Here is a 19,181-nt window from a genome sequence, read left to right on the forward strand (position 1 = left end):
GCTCTGGGGCCCCCGCTGGCAGGGCAGGGGGGAGCAAATTCCCCAAGCAGATACCCAGCAGAGCCGAGTGAGGCTGTACAAGCATGGAAATACTTGACTGTTTGTAGGTAGCACAGAGTAAGTACTTTGGTTGTCTTTGTAATGAGTTACCAAGTTCTCAAGCACTTTTATTTTTGAGGGCTGCTTCTTCCCCCTTGAACATGTGGTTCCTCCTGGGGATCAGGACGCACCATGAGACCCAACATTAGCAGGGATCGAGACTCTTTGAGTAGATTCAAAATAAAGCAGGCGCCTATTTGGACTAATGAGATGGAGCTTCTTCTCTTTATAGGTGTCACTCGCTTACCTCTGGTACCACAAATCCGAGCCCTGAATTGGCTATATACCTCCAGCTATTTCTCCATTGGCATCTTCTCTCTGACTCGGGCTGCACGTGAGCTTTTGTGGAGATAATAACACATGGGAGGCAAGCTGCATGCCCGTGTCTGCCCATATGTTCTGCGTGCATGTGGTTCACGTGTATGTTGTTCACATACAGACACAGAGAGGCCTGTGAAAATATTACGTATTTTTTTGTGCGTGCTGGGAAAATAAGGAAAGTATTTAATATGCACGTGGAACATAATGTAAATCTAGCATACGGTGACACAAGGCATACATTTGGTGCATGTGTTTGGGGCCCACCTATGGCACCCAAGACATAAGTGACACATACGTTGTATACGTGCCTGTATCTTGTGAGCAGAAAGCATACATAAACACTTTCCCATAACAAGTTAGTTGTGAGCACTTTAGACTCTTGATCCTTCCAGAAAAAAGACTGCAAAGAATGTCAGAAAACTCTTTGTATATGTAGATGAAAATGTTGCAGTAGACTGATGACAAGAGTCCTCCTTTAAAGTAGTAAATGAGGAACACCACCATTGTATCTTGCTAAGGCTTCAGGAGTGCCTCATCATGATGGCGTTACTGTGAGTACTAGATAGCTTTGATGAGTTGCAACTGGTTGTAAAGCACTGCCTGCATTCAGAGTGTGTTTATTATGGCTCCAGCAGGCACCCTTGTGGATTTTTGATCTCTACAGAACCTCTGCTGAAGCACTGAGAAAAAACGGACAGTGGGAGTTTGATAATAACATGCTTCAAGGACAGACTAGAGGCCAAGGAACTTGGGATCCAGTTCATCATTGTGTCTGAGTGCTGCTTAGTGCAGGACCTGAAGGGCATGTGGGGAGGTTAAAGGTAGCTTTCTACCACTTTTGCACTGGCTTACCCTTAGCTGCTTCTGTTATGTTATATCCACAATGTATGTCTCTCTTCAGAGTGCAGCTGTCCTACCTTATGCATGTCTTTAAAAATCCTAGCATGATCCTGGTGCTATATAAAATAGTATGCAGCACAGCTGCACATAGGGCTGTTCTGCTGATGCACAGGTGTGTGTAAATTATAGCTGAACACTGTGCTGGATGTTTGCTGTGTACTGGAAATATCCCAGACATTCAGTGACAAAACAAATAGGCCCAAAGCTGCCTTTGGGCTTGGATTTTGTTTATATTCTGTTACAAATTAGAAGATGACTTGCCTTTTTTTTTCTTTTTCCTTTTGCAAAGGGATTCCACAAATTTCTACATGAATCCTTCCCTGGTTGGTTTGCTTCACTTGCGAGTTGGCCTTATATCACACAATCTCACCAAGTTGCTCATGCATCTTGAAATAAGTAGCACATACTCACAGTCATGTTTCAAGACTCCTTTCCTGGAGCTATCTCTGCAGTTGCAGAGCTCCACACTGAGAGCACCACCCATGGGTGTTGGATGCATGTGGCTGACTTGTTAAGGGCCTTGGGTTAGAGATGTTTTGCATCCATCCAAACTACATCAGTACATTTGAAAAGTAAACTAAATCCTTCTATTTGAGGGCTGTTATGCATTTCCAGGAGCTTTTTGCATGTGTAAAGCATAGCTCCAGAAAGATGTTACCGTGTAACCACGCTAAGGGGACGTCCCTCTTCTTGTCATTTTGTGCCTAGATCAGAGAAGCTCTGTTCCAGATTCTTTCCCCTCAGCTCTACTGATAAAGATAAAATGCAAGGACACAGAAATGGCAGAAGTGCAGAGGCAGACACCAGGCATCGAGCAGGATGACATCTGTGGTTGATAGGAATTCACTTAACAGAGTGCAAGTGGGCTGATGAGGAACGGGACTGGAGGCTAAGGCAGGGGCTGGGGAGTGTGTTTTTCTTGCAGTAACCTCTCTCCTTGTTCTCCTCCTTCTGTCTTTTCTAGGCAGGACAGGGCTGCTTGCTGATCTCTTGCCCAGTTTTGCTGTGGAGATTATGCCAGGTATTCAGTCATTTCACCCTTCAATCACCCAGTCCTCTGTCATCTTGTCTGTTTATCCTTCTGCAGCATCTTTATGTGGTGCATTTTTCACTCTTATGTGTGTTTTGTCGGGGGATAAAAAAAGAAAAGCGTGTCGTTTACTGGGAAAGTGTGTTGGGTTGAGATCTAAGAGAGCTGATGCTGGGACTTGGGGGAGGAATGGCCATGCTGGGAGCCAACATACAGAGATGGTTGATGTCATGCCAGAATCAGTGTGAGAGCAGAAATGCCACTGCTGTTCAGGGGAAGTTCTATATCAAACTCTCTGCTCTCCCTCTGCTAGCACAAAGGTAACACTGCTCCAGCCTGCAAGACGTCTGCAGCCTCGTGTGCCGGTATGGCTTTGTACATCAGCTGCTCTTGTGCAGTAGCAACTTCTGCTCTTCAGGCCCTAACCTGCGGGTACCGTTATAGCCATTACCACAGATGGTAGCACAGGAGGTGCTAGAAATAGAGCACTGGTTAGCAAGCCCATCAGTGGCACAGCCCCTCTTGTGCTCCATAGCCAGGGCATTATCTAGGTAACACCAGGTGCTTGGACCAAACAGGAAAGCTCTGTGCCCATGATAAATCCCTTGCTAGCCAAACTAACGAGGGCCACCAGTTTTGGCGCTCCTTGCAGAGGAAATGGAGACTGTGCAACAGATTGTCCTTGAAAGGGAAAAGCTGTAAGAACATTTAGCCCTTGAGTCATCTGATCATCCCCTGATGGCACGCAAGGAGTGTTTCTTTCACATGTTTGTGCGAAAATGCAACTCCACATAAATCTGTGAAGCTATTTTCAAGTCTATCCCAGAGATAAAAACAGAGAGAAGGCAGACGCTCCCCCACCTGGAAGTTCAGCATGACAGGAGAGGGATTGGTCTTTTCAGCATAGACAGAAGTTGATTCTCTGTTGCCGAAACACTTTTTTCCCCCCGCTATTTACAATTTTATTGAATGGGTGTAAAATTCTTGTGTGTTGGCCAGGTAGCTTTCTGGTACTCTCACCACACGGGTATAAACAACAAGAAAGTGTAAAAGGCAGCGGCAAACCACTTTTCAGCTGTTAGCATTGTGTTACCTGAATAAACAAAAGCAGATGCTCCTGCAAGGACAAACCAGTAGTTTCCAGACAGTGAGGACACATAGCATTTCAGCTTGGTAGTCATTTGAATCTCAGGGTTACACAGGTGTATCTGGGACTGGTTGAGTCCCAGTTTTGTGCTTAAAGGAGGAGCCAGCAGGTTTTTTTGTGGTTTCCTTAACTGCATCAGAGAAGCAAATGGTCTAACTGCCTGTGAAGTAAAAATCCTTCCTGATTCATGGGTCCCTGTGACTGGGACACTGATTTCAAACATCCACTCCTGGTGCTGAGTGAGTATCTTGCAATGTGCAGTGTACATACTAACCTGACCTCCTTTTGTACTCCTAGAACAATTTCAGAGAGACCACAGATACACTTTCAATGGACTTGCTGTTTGGCTTTTTCTGCTACCAGGCTTTTATCCTTTATGGAGTGGCTGTGAACTGTTCACTCTTAGCTCTGGAGAACTAACATCTGAGCTTCATTGCATAGCTATGGCTGGCCATTTCTGTCATGCGATACTGTTTTACCACCTTCTCTGTATCAATGATGGTTGTAGAGAACAAGATGAGAACATGACAAAAGAAAAAGCCACTGAGCTGTTGCCCTGCTCAGATTGGTGTAGATAGGAAGTACAGGACTGGAAAGGATAGTTTGGCTCATTATCTTGCTTGATATCCCGAGCGCCATGTAATTTCATCCTTTCCATAAGCTTAGCAAACTTAAGAGTAGTCTAGATTTGGCCTTTCTCTCTCCCACTGGATCGCTTTCTTTGATGTGCTGCTTCTAGCTTCCATCTACATTACTCATAGCCTGTTTATGCCCATATTACCATAAAGGTAAGACCTTTACCTATAACACCTGCTTTCCCTCCTAGCATTCATCCTTTTAGCATATTTACAGGCAGGAGCTACATCTGCTCTCAGCCTTTTTAATAGACTAACGGAGCAAGCTTCAGCTCTCCTGCTGCAAGGCAGGATATCGAGTCCCTTCATCCCCTCAAATCCCTGTTTTGCATCAGCTGCAACCTGAATTCATCTTTTCTTGTACAGAAATGACCAGAGCTGTATAACATCGGTAACTTCAGATGAAGTTGCATGGAGGCTTTTTATGATAGCATTAATATTTCCTTAAGGCTACTGGAAATTCCTCCTCTATTGGGCATAGGATTACATTTGCTGTTTTTGTGGCTGTATTGCATAAGTGGTTACGATTGTCCTGTGATGGAATAGTATACTGAATAATTTCTCTTGTTTTTCACTTGTTTTCCACTAATGAAGTCCTGTTCAGAACAGAAATTGTTCTTAATCTTTGAACATGTGACCTTGAAAGTATTGCTGCATTTCATCTTTCTTATTGTAGGCCCAAGGACAACTGGCCCTTTCTGTTAACATATCCCAGTCTTCATCTTTAGTGACAATGCTTCCCTACCTCTTACCGTCAACATACATTAACACATTCTTATTTTCTGTGTCAGGGTCATTCATGAAAATATTAAATAAGATAGCTCCTAGAACTGACACTTGAGGTACTGTATCAGTAATCTCCTCTCAGCTCTTACTTTTCCATTCAGGAATGCTTCCCTCCAGCCATTTCCTTATTCATTAGCTGAATTTTTCTCAGCATATAGTAATTTCACAAAAAAAAAAATTCCACAAGGACCAAAATCACCTACAAATTTAAATGAAATTAATTTATTTCAGCAAAAAAGGAATAAAATATTGAAAAAATATAAAATATTTCACTTGACACTTCTGAAGTGTTTTGATTTGTAAATGCCAGATCTTTCACTTGACATTTTTTAAAGGAAATTTAAGTTTTAGGTTAAAAATGTCATTAAAAAAGGGAAATTGTTTGTAAAACAGTTAAGGAAAACTCCAACAAAGCAAAGAATTTTACTTTTGTTCAAAGAGAATGCTGTGTATGAATGAAAACAGACACTTCTTATTTTTGCATTTTACTAAGAACTAGAAAAAAACTTGTTTTGATTGTTCCAAGTGGAACATTTTCCCTTGACTTTTCAGTTTAGTGACGCAGGTGGGAGGTGCACTATTTTTCCAGTGTGACTCTGTACTCACATTGCAATCCTTGTATCAATACTTCTTCATCTTAAATACTAACGTACCAGGAGGCCCCTTAGTGGACTTCTGTTCGGAAACAGTGGTCTGCTGCTTTTTTTTCTCCGGGGGGCGGATAAACCCTACCCCACTTCAAAGCAGCCCACCACTTCTTTCTTTGCTTTCTTACCACCTTCCCAAGGTGGTTGAATAACTGCGTACACCCGGAGTCTTTCCCCACCAGTGGTCTGACCTCTAGATAGGTTGGTGCATCTCTCTGATGCAAAACCAACCCCAGGCCTCCTGTACATTCAGAGTCTTGAAATTCCTTGGTGTGGATGTGTTCACTGACCATTCCCTTAATCCAGGGAATTCCCATGTGGCAGTAGGTACAGCCCTGTGCACGCAAACCCCTGCAAAGCACGGGGTGGTCAGATGCAGAGCTGGGAGCTGTCCTGGCGCGGGCTGGGCTCCTGCTCCCACCAGAGCTGCTGCCGCTGCAGACTTCCCAGCAGCAAAGTTTGAGAAACCTTTTCTGGCTCCCCTTCCCGTTCAACCCCCATCCTGGTTTTTGTGGACCAGCTCTTCTGTGCTTTCACTTGTAGGGTGTTTTTCAGCTGCTCCTTTTTGGGGCCTGGCAGACATCATCTGAGGCTTCAGCGAGCGGGGGGCAAAAAAAAAAGTGATTGTTAGGTTTCCTGGCTGGCTGCAGTGCCTGAATAGGATGCTCGTTCGGCACATTCAAAAGAATAATTGCATGCGTGGGCCTAGTTGTGAAGGGGCAGGCCTAGCTCATTTACTGGGCTATTTATAGCGTGCTTTTCACCATCGTTTGTCCCATTAAAACTAGAATGTGGGTAGGGAACAAACACACAAGCAGGGCATGAGCATGGCCAGGAAGAATGAGTCTTTGATGAGATCCAAATGCCAGTGGAGCATGTCATGTGGCATTCGTACAGGTCTGCTGTGGGGTGAAAGTCTCTGTGATGGGGAACCAGAGCTCCTGCCTCTGTGCTGCTCACCTTCCAGCCAGCCAGAGAGGTCGCAAGAAGGGACCACATTTCTGTAGCTCCATTTCTCACTGTCATGTGCCGTTTCTGCTTCGACACAGCGGGATGCAGTCCTAGACCCACAGGGAGTCGGCTTCTGTTATTCACTTGTCTGTCTTACTCCATGCTGTCCCCTGGCAGGATGTTGCTGATGTTCTGTTCCACAGCAATATGCAGTCCTGTAAGTATCTCCCTTTCTCCCCTTGTTTTCCAGAGTGGGTCTTCGTGGGTCTGGTGATCCTGGGGGCATTATGGTGGGCATCGGCTGGTGCCAGTGCTGCCCACACAGCTGCTGCTGTTACGTCCGCTGCCCCTGCTGTCCTGAGTCCTGCTGCTGTCCCCGGGCGTGTGAGTGACCCTGTCCAAACCTGGCACAAATCTTCTCCTGCACTACTTCTTCTCCCTGGCAGAACAGGAGGAGAATCTGCTAATATTGCTTCCTTTGCCCTGAGCACTTTGCTTGACTAAAGAACTAGTTCTTGGGGAGCGAAGCATCTGACCTATTGCTCAATGGTTGAGTGCTCAAAGTTAATTACAAATGTAATTCCCTGAGCCCTCCCTGCCTTGGCAGCTGTGCCTCCTTCTCCAAAGTGTCATGCTCCCTTTCCAAAGTTGTTGTTGTGTCAGTGAATGTTGCAGGTCAGAGCTAAGAGCATCCTGGGAGGTTTCTTTGCGGCAATGCAAAGCAGCAGCCCTCTACAATAGTGCAAAATCCTTGCAACCCAGGAAGGTTCCTGGTCAGACTTGGGCAGATCTGTCAAGTTTCATGAGCCTCATGCCTGCTGCTTGAGTCATCAATTGTTTTTAAAGCTGAACTGCCACTAAATCATGGGAGCAGTAATGCCGGCTGTAACAGCCTGAATGTCTTTCAATTGCTGAACATCTTGCAGTGCTCATCTGACCTGCTGTGTGCATTTTTTAAACTCCCCTCAGCACCCTTTGAGGCTTGGAGAAATTCAGATTGGTCCTTGTCATTTCATTTGTCCAGTTGTCTCCTGCTGGATTGTCCCCAATGCTGGTGATATGCAGGTTTCGGCCACGTGCCATGTGGGTCTGTGGGAGGCTGGTGTGATGCTGATTGCTGCCTTTTTTCTTTTTTCAGTGTATGTAGCAGGCAAAGCAGCAAAAGCTGGGTACCCTCCTGCGGTCTCTTCCATGCCAGGTCCATACTACATCCCCAGTGTTCCTGTAGGTGGTGTCCCGTCTCCTGCTGTGCTGATGGATAAGTCGCACCCGCCTCCCTTAGCCCCAAGCGACTCCAGCGGAGGAAGCCAAAATGGTAATTTGCAATGCCAGGCACAACATTCAGTCCTCTTACTGGGAGCAGAGCTGGGAAAGGGAGGAATGATTGTCACTGATGGTATGGTATGAACAGAAGAAACACAGAGAAACTGCATTTTAATCCTGGCTGTGACAGTGACATTTGCATCTGTTAGGGCCACATGGTCCAACCTCTGTAGTGCCATGATCACAGTGTCAGTTTGTGGCTGCCTAATTAGGTCAGCAGGGAATGGGAGGCCAAATTCCTGCCTGGGACCCCTCTCATTACTGTGGAAACATTTACTTGCGGAGGACAAAAGGATGAAGATGATTTCAGGGGAGCAGAGGCAGTGGCCATTTTCCTCTTTGAGCTGATGCCTTGCAAGCTGCTCTCTCTTGGTAAAATATTCTTCCTACCATCTGCAGGGAACTGCTGCCAGAGGGCAAGCAGTTTTTGCTGCAGCGTGTTTTACTGTCCTCATGGCATTTTGGGCACAGGGACATGCTCCCTTGGCATTGCTGCCCAAGAGCATTTGGGGCTGGACCCCCTCCCCTACCTAACAGAAGTCAGTAGATCACTTCTTTTGTTCAGCCTTTGCATTTGTGAAATGTGAGTGATAAAAGGCTTCTGACTAGAAAGGAGTTGTTGATCAATGTCAGACATAGAGTATCAGTATGACCAGTCTATCTTGGTGAGGGTCACTTCTCCCACTGCAAAGATGTTGTCAAGGAAAAAGAGGGTAGCTATTTAGCCACATGCCAGCATTTCAGGATCAGAGCGATTGTCTAAATTCAGAGATGCTGCAGCAGAAGTGACTCTAATGTAGAGTCACCATACTGACACAGTATGTTTGCCATTGATCCAGCCACAGGTCTGATTTCAAAGCACCACACTAATTATCAATTGTTAAATTTGCTCATGACAATGTATTGATAAGACACTTCTGAAAAGACAAGATCAAGTATCATAATCAAATAACTAAGCTTTTGGAACAACCCTACACATCCTTCCACTGCCCCAGTCAGTATATTAACCTTTCTGGAATTACAAAAAGTATTTTCCTTCAACAATCATACTTTTTTTTTTCCCTACTGAAATCAAAACAGAGCTCTGGAATGGAGCATTTTGAAATAGGAAATAAATCAATCGCTGATCCAAAGCAGAACGTATCCAGTTCAAAAACCTTTGTCAGAAAATGATGAACGACAGCCCAGTGCTTATTTTTTTTTTTTCAACTGTGAAAAATGTCACTGCATGTAGAGCATGGTGTTGGCTGTGGAAACTCCAGGGATTTTTTTAAGAGTCAGATCACAGCCCCAGTCTTGTCTCTGCTGTATGTTACTAGCTGAGCACAAATGCAGAAGGAAAAACTGTGGATGTGTTTGTTAACCAAATGGAATGGCTCTTAGCATCCCCTGTTCATTACACAGAAAGATGTATTTATTAAATAATCCAAATCAGCTGGCTGGACTTAATCCCTCAACTCAGGACTTGACAGGAAATATTACATTTTGCAAATAAAACCATTATTACAGAGTTTTAGCCGTTGTAGCAAGACAACAGAAGTTCTTAAGCTTTTCTTATTTTTAATGAGTATTTTTTGCAATAATATGGACAAACCCTTAATCTGGATCATGCATCTGTTGTTCAAGATGTTCCTTGAACTGTGGAGCTAAGGAAGGGTGATACTCTGCACCCTGTTCCTTTTCTCTTAAGGTCCTCCCCAATGCCAGAATATCTCCTAATTGCAGGCTGTAGAAGAGAAAACATTATGTGGGTGTTCCAAGCTACTTATTTGCTGGTTGGCCAGACAGCAAGCTGAACAAAACAGGTAATGGTTGAGTTTATAATAAAGGCCTTTTCTCAGAAGGAGCACTAATTATGGTCTCTGTGTCCTCCAGGCAGCCAGTGTAGGTCTAACCTGAAACTTGGTATCTTTGAGACTTCAACCTTTCTGTCAAGTTTATTTAAAAAGATGAGATCAGAAGTGCTGGAGGACGGAGGCTGGAGGATTCTGTAATCCTGGCTGCCAGGCTAAAAAGGACAGCCTTTGCCCTAGATAGTTTCTGTGCTTATAAATGACCCCTGTGAGGTGATCTGGCGAGGAAACTCAGGCATGAGGATATTTAGAAAAGTTGTCTAGGGTTACATAAAAGCCATGTGACAAAGCTCCAGTGAAGCCTAGGAACTCCATCCTAAACTTAGGGCTGAACAGGGAAAAAAAGTAAACTTTCAGCTCTTTTATTTAGAAGAGTGTTGGCAACACATAAGTTAGGATGTATGCTCTGTCTATTTTAAATGTAGTGATTACTTGGAGACTGTTGCATAGATTCCTTAAACCATGCACACACGGAAGCTTTTGATCCAAGAGGTGGACTCCAGACCTTTAATATGGAAAGTGTGTAAGGATGAGACATCATTTACTTCCTAACCACACTTGTCTGAAAAAAATGGTAGTGCTGTCCTTTCTGGGGAGAGAAACAGCTTACAGTTTTGGCTGACTTGGTTCCACCCACAGAAGAATAAAAAAAAAGTGTAGTTAAACACAAATTAAGCATGAGAAATTTATGAACTGTTCAGGAGAAAATATCATCTAACAGGGAAGAATTTTCCATTCCCTTTGACTTCAGTGAATGGTCCTGGACAAGTGGTTAATGTCTCTACATCTTTATTCCCTTACAATTAAGATGGACCTAAAAGTATTCAGACCTTATTAAAGGGTTACGGCAATTTACAGATGAAGAAAGGTGTGAGGAGAAAGCAATAATATCTTTGGTTCTAACATGAAGGAATAGTAAAGAGATTTAATAAGTTGAACGTTCAATATCATTGCGAGAAGTGTTTAATAAATAAACATAGAGACAAAATATACTTCATCTATAATGGAAAATACTTTTTATAAGCTGTTCATGGTTATCTTTGCAGATTTAAATCCAAAGTTAATTTCTAGATGCTTAGAGAATTAACCAAGAAATTCATTTGCCTTTTGATACACAGCTGCAATAGCAAGTCAAGCATGAAGCTAGCATGAAGTCTAGCTAATTCTCCATCAGTTCCAGGAGCTATAAATGTTGCCCAAATAGATACTTGGCACAGCCTCAGCGTGAGTAGTGGTTCTGGGGAGACAAGAGTCTGGAAGCTGCCTATTCAAGTTCCCTGAAGGTTAATAGTAGGTCAGAGTCATTTCCAGGTGATGGTTGTTTGCTGGCCTGTGTATAAAAGAGATGGCAGATTAGCTGAGCTCCTAGTAGACCCATTAGAAGAAGGAATAGTGAGAGGCCTCTTTCTGGGCAAGGTACCAGACGGAGGTCAGCCACGATGGTGAGGTGAAGTGGAGAACTTGCCTTGCTGTGTCTTGTGCAGTGCAGCAGGAGTCATTGCCTCTGAGGCCAGTCAGTCCAGCCCCTCTTCACAGCAGCAACCTCACTTCAAGATACATGATGGTCTTCCACTTTGAAAGGCAGCGGCAGGGTTCCTTGTGTTCTTTAAATCACTGTGTGTGTTTGCCGTCATTGTACATACATTTGTGGGGATAATAAAACACAGCAAAACTCAACTGCTGTCAGCTAAGCTATTTGGAGACATGTTGAAAGCAGGACCCTGATAGACCCATACTATATTTTAACATCTAATACCTTTCCCAAGTACAGATAAGCAAGGTAGTATTTCAAGATGTACTTACTTACCTTTCTTGTGCAGAGTCAAAACCCACAGTAAAGCACTTTCCTCCTGAAGCAATTTGCAGGATTATTACAGGAGTCATTCTACTCATTTCTATGGCACAGCCGTTTCTGAAGCAGAGTGTGGTTATTTAATAGTGCACAGACACATGCACAGCAGTTTAGGACAGAAGGTGCCTAAGAATACCTTTGCCAAGTCCTTGTTCAGCCCACACAGTGCACGCTATGCAACGTACTACCGAACCCATATGCTAGTAGCTTGATATATCGGGGTGTGGGATAAATCAGAAAGAACAGGTTGGCTCAAAACCACCGTCCAAGTATTTAAATCGTGCCACAAAAGGAGCACTCATGCAACACTGCAGTATTCACACAAGGGAACATAGTAATGCTCATGCAAGGCAGACAGGTTCCGTTTTGTAGTGCTAAGTGAATTGTCCTCATGACAGTTCTCTAATGAGGCTGAATTTGAGGGTTTCTCTTTTGTTCTTAGACCTGTGTTTGTGTCAATCTTGAAATAGCCCCAGGCTGAGACCTTTTTTAAATTACCTACTATAAAAGCCGTATTTTCTTCAAAGTCCTGATAGGTGGAGTTCTCTGCATGCTGCCTATAGACCTGCCTTGAGATAGTCAGGCTGTTCGTGGGATTAGCAGGCAAAGTGTGCATGGAGCTAGCCTGCCAGTGTTACAGCTGCTGTGGCTTCAGGTACGTAGGGGCTTTTCTACGTACAGGAATGTGGAAAAGCCAAACAAGCTGTCCAGACTTCCCCTGCAAATGGAGTAATTCCAGGAGTCAAGCACTTAATGTATGTGTAAGACATACCTTTTCTGTAAAATAAAGCATGTAGAGAGTGCCAGAGCAGGCAGTTTCACAGTTACCCAGTGACCTGATTGGCCCCATCATTGAATTCGTTATAAATCTCAAAGCAGTGTGATGTGCTTTGTAGGATTTTCTGTGTTTCCTTCTGTATTCTCTGGAGCTTCTCCTACCACGTGTTTTTCAACTGTGTGAGCAGAATGCATAGGGATGGGAGGGTGGAGTGGTCCTGCAGAGTGATGGCTCCCAAATGCTCAGCCACCTGCTTCCCCTGCAGACCGGGAGTGTACGGCCCCTGCTGCATGGAGGAAGACTGATCTTCTGGGACTGCTTCTCCCATACCATGACAAATCCTTTCGGTAGTGCTGAGGAAGGGGAAATGAATGGCACTTTTCTCTCTGCCATCCTCTGTGAGAGGTGGAATCACTGTGGCAATGACACCACTTGATGCATTTGGTTGTACCGATTGGGCATTTCCAAACCATTTTACTGTTACAGTAAACTTTATAAATGATGCAGCTGCTCACAACTTCACATCCCATGTTATAGACAAGTTTCTTCTGAAGCAGGGACTGACTCGCTCTGTTTTGAAAGATGCAGCCTACCTGCCTGCAGATGTGAGCTTAACTATAGGAGCAATATTGTTGGAAAGTCTCCTTGGACTTAAATATGTTTTCGTCTAACGCTTTTCTTTTCTTCCTAGCAGTGCGCAAAGGGAGCAGGATCCAGACTGACAAGGAAAGGGACTCCATGAAGGTGCTGTACTACGTCGAGAAAGAACTGGCTCAGTTTGACCCAGCTAGGAGGATGCGAGAACGATGTGAGGAACAAGCGTGGTTTGGTTTTTCTTTTTTCACTAACCTGAAAAAACCTGCAAATTCATAGTTAAAAGTTTGCTGGCTTTGCCTTAGAGCCAGCCTCTAGGATATGATGTTCAGGATATAATATTTGGGGCAGATAAAGTCTAGATTTTGGGCATCTACAGAGATATGTTCTGATTTTAAAGATCTGCTGCTTACCTAATCATCCTTAATTAGGGCAAACAAGGTGAGGGATACTCAAATGCTCATGCAAATTGTCCACTTGGATAATTAAACTTTTGGATCATCAACATCTGAAAAGCGAAGTCCATACTCATGCTTTCTACAGCCTGTGGTGTGATAATAGTTGGGATATTGTCTTAACAATTTCTATAGGTCTTGCCGTGTGGTGCCTGTAAATTCCCAGCATGGCAAAATAGGAGAGGGATAATTTTATTGAAAGTGAGTTTTGTGTGCTGCAATGACCACAGTGCGGTTTGAAGAATGCAGAAAGCTAGTTTGGAGTGGCTCTTGCCCTGCGGAAGAAGCAGAGACTACAAGAAAGATTCAAGAAACCAGGGGATCATCAGATTTTGTGACACTGGTCAACATAAGATCAGAGGTGGTACGCGTGTCAGTAGTGATGGCTTGGTCAGACAACTGCAGCTGAAGGGGAGGAGGGTGGTGAACAGGGACATGATGCAAACTCAGAACTGAGCTTCTGTGTGGAACTCCTCACTGTCTTCTGATAGCCTAGTTCAAGCTTTATTTCCCTTAATAAAGGCTGAGGCTGCAATTAATGGGTGTCAGAATACAAACGCAAGTGAGAATCTTTCCGCGTTAGGAGGCAGAGGTGCAGTGGCAGGACAAGGTGTGTGCATGAGGAGGGCTTGCAGTGCTGCTCTTTGTCCTTTAGCTGTTCTCTGTGGTGGACAGCAGCAGCGTGGGGGCTCAGTTCCTCCAGGCAGCATCCAACTCGCGCGGAGCTAACGCACATTAGGCACTGGTACAGGCTCATTTAAAACAGATGCATGAGATCCTGCAAATCAATGAAGGTAAGGGCTTTAGGGAATGACACTAAATCAAAGCTCTGTACAAATTAGGCGTAACTAACAAATTATATATACTTCTAAAACAGACATTGCTGAGCACACTGTCTTCTCCACCCACAAGATTTACTATAAAAAGACCTTTCCAGATTGGTGTGTCAGGCCTCCAGATGTCAGTGTGCTTGACGGGGTAGAGACTGACAGTGATTCAGACAGTCTCTTACTTTTTTCTTAATCTTTTTTTGAGGGGGTTTTTGTTTTAGCTGGGCAAGTCAGGCCAAATCCAGAGCCAGCCTGTCTCACACCAGGAAGGGGGGAGGTGGCACAACTGCTGTGATGATGTTCCACTAAACTTGGTGCCCACCTCGCGAGGGCAGAGAGCTCACGTGTTACTGAAGCAGGGCTGAGGAGAGATTTCTGCATGAAGGCTGAACTCAGTTATCTGGAACACAGGCATCTGATGCCATTTGTGATACCCTTAGAATATCCCACCTGATTGCCAGCTACCAATTTAGAAGACCTGTAGGTCTAACAGCAGCTCTATGTCCAAACTGAACCCCAGGAGTCTTGGACAGGATCGGTTAAGGGTTTGGAGAAGGGCTTTGGATTCCATTTTGATTCTTTTCTGTTGGAGGGCAACTCAGCTTCTTTCTGAAAAAGCTGCAGTTGGGCTCACCACAGCCTTCCTGTGCTCCCCTCCCCTCTCACATGTGCTATCAGGTGATGCCTGTCTCATTTATTTTCTGCACCCTCTCCTGCAGATAACAACACCATCTCTGAACTAAGCTCTTTGCATGAAGAGGACTTGAACTTCCGACAGCCCTATCGCCAGGTGCGAAGGAAACCTCTGCCTCCTGCAGGGGACCTGGATGACGATGCTGAGTACTGGGCAGGAGTGATCGGTGGGGGAAGCACGTCAAGATCACAGGCTATCTCTGATTACAGAGATGAGCGGGACAGTTTCCGGCACAGGTGAGGAGTGCCATGTTGGGAGGAAGCTATATCTGGCAAAGTAGTAAAGAAAGGAGAAGGGACAGATGGACTGGTAGCTCTTCTCCATTTCCTGCTGTTCTGGTTCTGCTTAGCAGGACAGACGGATTAGAGAGAAACATGAAATCTGGAGATGTCATTAGATGAGGTCGGAATGAATCTGATTCCCACAAGCCTGCTGAAGCCTGCCCAGCTGGGCAAAGCTAGGTACCAGCCCCATTCCAGGTGGGATGTAAAAGAGAGATCAATAGGAAACCCAGCCACCCTTCCCAAAGTGCTCTCTTGAGATTTGTACCTGATCCCTCCAGCACTTCCCAGTGCTGGTGTGCTTTATTAGGACTCACACCCCAGTGCTTTGGTGCAGCAAGACCTGTACTCCAGGCCTAAAGGACTGGCACTCTCGTACCTAGAAGAGAGATGTCACATCCTTCCCTCACATACCAGCAGCCCAGTCTCTCAAAAGCCATGGCAGGGGTTTCCTTCCCTCAGTACTGGGCTGTTGTGCCAGCTCGCTCTCTTTAAACGTGTTACAAAATTGTGCTGCTGTGAGCTTCTGTAGCCAGGTTCTTGGGTTTTCCCAGCAGGACATACACCTACAAGCTTTGGGGCCAAGAAGAAGCAAGTCCAGCCCTGCATACTAGAGGGCAAGGGAGATGCAGTCTGGGGTTAATCTTGGGTAACGTTAGACATGTAGAGTCCGAGCTATCTGCATTAAGCTGCCTTTATAGTTAGCAGAGAGAAGCAGGGATTTTGAGGATGTGATACATCTCTTCCTACAGAAGATGGTGAAAACAGGTCAGATGATTCATGCCCCAGGAGTGCCTGTTTCCCTCCATTGTCTGTGAAGGCAGCCGAGGGGATGAGCGCAGCTGAATCCTGCCCTCTAACACTACCTCTTCCCTCCTCCAGCCAGCAGAGATCCAAGTCGGAGATGTTGTCCCGTAAGAGTTTCTCTGTGGGAGTGCCGGCCGTCTCTATGGATGAGCTGGCAGCCTTTGCAGAGTCCTACAGCCAGCGGACCCGGCGGGCGGACAGCCAGGAAACTCGGCGTTTTGAGCGGTCAGAGTCACACGGCGGCCGCAGCGGAGGGCTGCCCCACCAGGATAGCTCCATGGAGGAGTACTACACCAAGCGTAGCAGAGGAAACCGAGAGCTGCTGACGGACTCGGATCGGGGCTGGTCATACAGCCCACCCCGGAGACGGGCCCATGAGGAGAAGCACCTGCCCAGGCTGGTGAGCCGGACACCTGGAGGGAGCCAGAAATACGATCACTCCTACCTCAGCAGCGTGTTGGAGAGGAAATCCCGGAGCTACGATGAGAGTGGTGACCATAGTGAAACCCCCTCAAAGCTGAGCTCGCAGCCAAGCCAGAGAGGAGGGGGAACATACTATGCCTGGTCACCACCCTCTACCTACAAAGCCGAGAAGTCACAGCAGCAGCCGCAGCAGCCACCACCACCGCCTGAGCAGGAGGAAGGGGAGGACACCCTGCCCCCATACAGCGAGAGGGAGCTGAGCCGAGGCCCTTCGTACAGGGCCAGGGAGCAGGCCTACCTCAACGCCTCTGACAAGAAGAGGAAAAAGGACCCCAAGAAAACAGTGAGGCCATGTCTGGTGCTCTTGATCCAAATAAGCTGAGCGGGGAGCGACCAGGCAGGGGTCACTAGCCAGAGTTTGTGGGCAAGGGGGCTCTCCAGGAGGGTAGAGTCTGGAGTTGGAGTGTGGGAGACCCCAGATGAGGAGAGTCACTGTGGGAAGAGGGCAGTCACTGTGGGTGTAGGAGGCCAGAAAGGGACATAGCTCCTACACAGGACTTCATGATGGAGGAGAGAGCCAGATGTGCCTGGGAATGGGAGGTAAGGGATGTTTTTGGCATCTGTGGCCTGGTGATCCAAGGAAGTGGGAGTTTATCTAGGGTTTAGGAGGATCATGATAAGGAAGGGAACTTACCCAGGGCTTACAGAAATTATGGGGCATTGCTTTGGCCTTGACCCTTGTTAAGGAAGGGTTGAGAGGCTCTTCTGGACTGGGACGGGGTTAGTAGCAAGGCGTGGTGTAAGAGACCTTGTCTTTCTGAAAGGGGTGAGATGACAGGCTCCTGTGGGCGCACGCCCATGGGCATGTGTAGGGGCTGTCCATGCCAAAGGCATTCTTCACACAGGATACCAGCAAGTGCAAAACATCCTGCCACAGTCCAGGCTAGTGAGGACGGATGAGTTCATGGTTGTTGGGGAAGGGGAGCTGGCTGAAGTCTGCTCCATGAGGGAGACCTTGTCATTAGAGCAGTTTGGCTGTTAGGCCTGAGCCTAAGTGGCGTGTAAGAGAGGAGAGGGGTGTGAGCGGACAAAGCTGTTGCGGTTTGGTTGTGTCTCTGTCAAAGCTATGTCTCTCTTTGTCCATTCCATGGGTTCTTTCCTGTTGACATTAATCTTCTTTCTTTCCTCTCAGAATGATTTCCCAACGAGGATGTCCCTTGTGGTTTGAAGTTGTTGTGGACATGTCATGTTGATGGGCTGGATACCATGAGGTGACCGCAGTAGAAAAGATACAGACAAGCAAGAAAAGCAAGACAAGCCTCCGTGAACCTTCGCAGCCATCAGCCACGGACTCTGTTTCGATTGTTTGTTTCATCGGGGGAGCAGAGGCTTTCATAAGAGACAGACTCCCATGAACAGCACTCAATCTCAGAGGCTCTTGGAGTCTGCCAGGAAAATGAACCCAGGGCTCTCTTTGGCACCCTGTTTTCCAGTGCCCTGCATTCTGTGCTGGAAGGCAGCCACGTCCCTACTGTCCCTGCAGCCCTGAGCTACAAGCGAGGCTGCCTTTGTGCCTCTTGCCCTGTCTCATGTGCAGAGAGAGGCCTGTGTGCATACCTCTTGCTCTCTCTGACTTCTCAGTTCTCTTTTTGGATCAAAATTGTCTCCATACTTAGAGCCTTTTCTGTATCATCCCCATACTGGGAGGAGGCCTTGTTCTCACAGCTACAGACTGCCTCCAGATGATCAGGTCCTAAATTGTGAAAGAAAATCTACATCCTTTCAGACATTGTAGAAAAGGACTTATGAGGTGTTACTTTGGCAAGGGCTGAACAGAGAGAGAGAGAATTATGGGCTGGTTTGTTCAGTATATTTAGTTCTGTTCATTGTGTGATGAGAGTTGCAGGTGAGATTGATGTATTGTTTTGAAAGTGGATCAAAGTAGCTTTTATTGTGATGAGAGCATGATGTGTTTTTTCCCCCATCCCCAACTGTAATTTGTTTTGATACAGTTGCATTTTCTTGCAGCTGAGCTATGACCCTGTAGAGCTTCAAGCCAGACTATCTGCTCCACTGTATCATAAGCAGTGCTCTAGCCTTGCTGGCGCTCTGCTTCCAGCACCAGAAGACATCTCTGCATAGTGAGCAGCCTTTTTGTTTTAAAGAAGCAAAAAGGGGAAAGTCTCAGTGAGAGGGCAGCTACAGATCTTCATTCTGTGCTATTGGTATTGCTCCTTTCTGGTCATTGTTCCCAGATACCGAAGACAGCAGTAACAGCAATGGAAAAAGAATTAACACTGTGGATGAATGCAAGCTTTGAAAATCACCTTTTTCACTTACAACCATTTCATTCACTTCCGTTGTGACTGGTTTTAGTGGCTGTTGTCTCAGGAACAGCTGAATTTAGAAGTGAGTGCTTCACACCACTTGGAAGCCTGACATTCTGGTTGTCATAGGGTATAACGCAATCATTTCTTCAATTTTTAGCTGCTAAAATCATAATGTGAAGGAAGATGATGGGAATATTTTAAGGTCCAGTATCTTGATCCTTACTATGCCTGGAAACAACTTAGTGCCCTATTGTGTTATGGACATTGTCAGCCTCTGAAATGCCATCCCTGTTGTTACTTTGGAAATTTGGGGAGCTGTCTGGCCTAAGGTGCTCGCTCTGGCAATACTGTTTTGAACACAAGATTTATTAACATCACTGCAGTTCTCCATAAAAGTGATGGATTCATTTCTGTATTACTCCTTTGCCAGATCAGTTCACCAGGA

General features: G+C 45.8%; 1 protein-coding gene across 1 annotated transcript in view; it reads left to right on the plus strand.

Annotated features, from left to right (window-relative positions):
- Positions 1–17,634, plus strand: part of LOC104164115 (immunoglobulin-like domain-containing receptor 2) — a 33,781-nt gene extending 16,147 nt beyond the window's left edge. The window contains 8 exon segments of the mRNA XM_009703345.1: positions 2,285–2,341; positions 6,767–6,799; positions 6,802–6,900; positions 7,655–7,831; positions 13,017–13,130; positions 14,921–15,131; positions 16,059–16,749; positions 17,599–17,634. Coding sequence (XP_009701647.1) covers positions 2,285–2,341; positions 6,767–6,799; positions 6,802–6,900; positions 7,655–7,831; positions 13,017–13,130; positions 14,921–15,131; positions 16,059–16,749; positions 17,599–17,634 — 1,418 coding nt within the window.
- The last annotated feature ends 1,547 nt before the right edge of the window (positions 17,635–19,181 follow it).

Source organism: Cariama cristata, unplaced genomic scaffold (assembly GCF_000690535.1).
Source record: "Cariama cristata isolate BGI_N322 unplaced genomic scaffold, ASM69053v1 scaffold7877, whole genome shotgun sequence".
Taxonomy (NCBI): domain Eukaryota; kingdom Metazoa; phylum Chordata; class Aves; order Cariamiformes; family Cariamidae; genus Cariama; species Cariama cristata.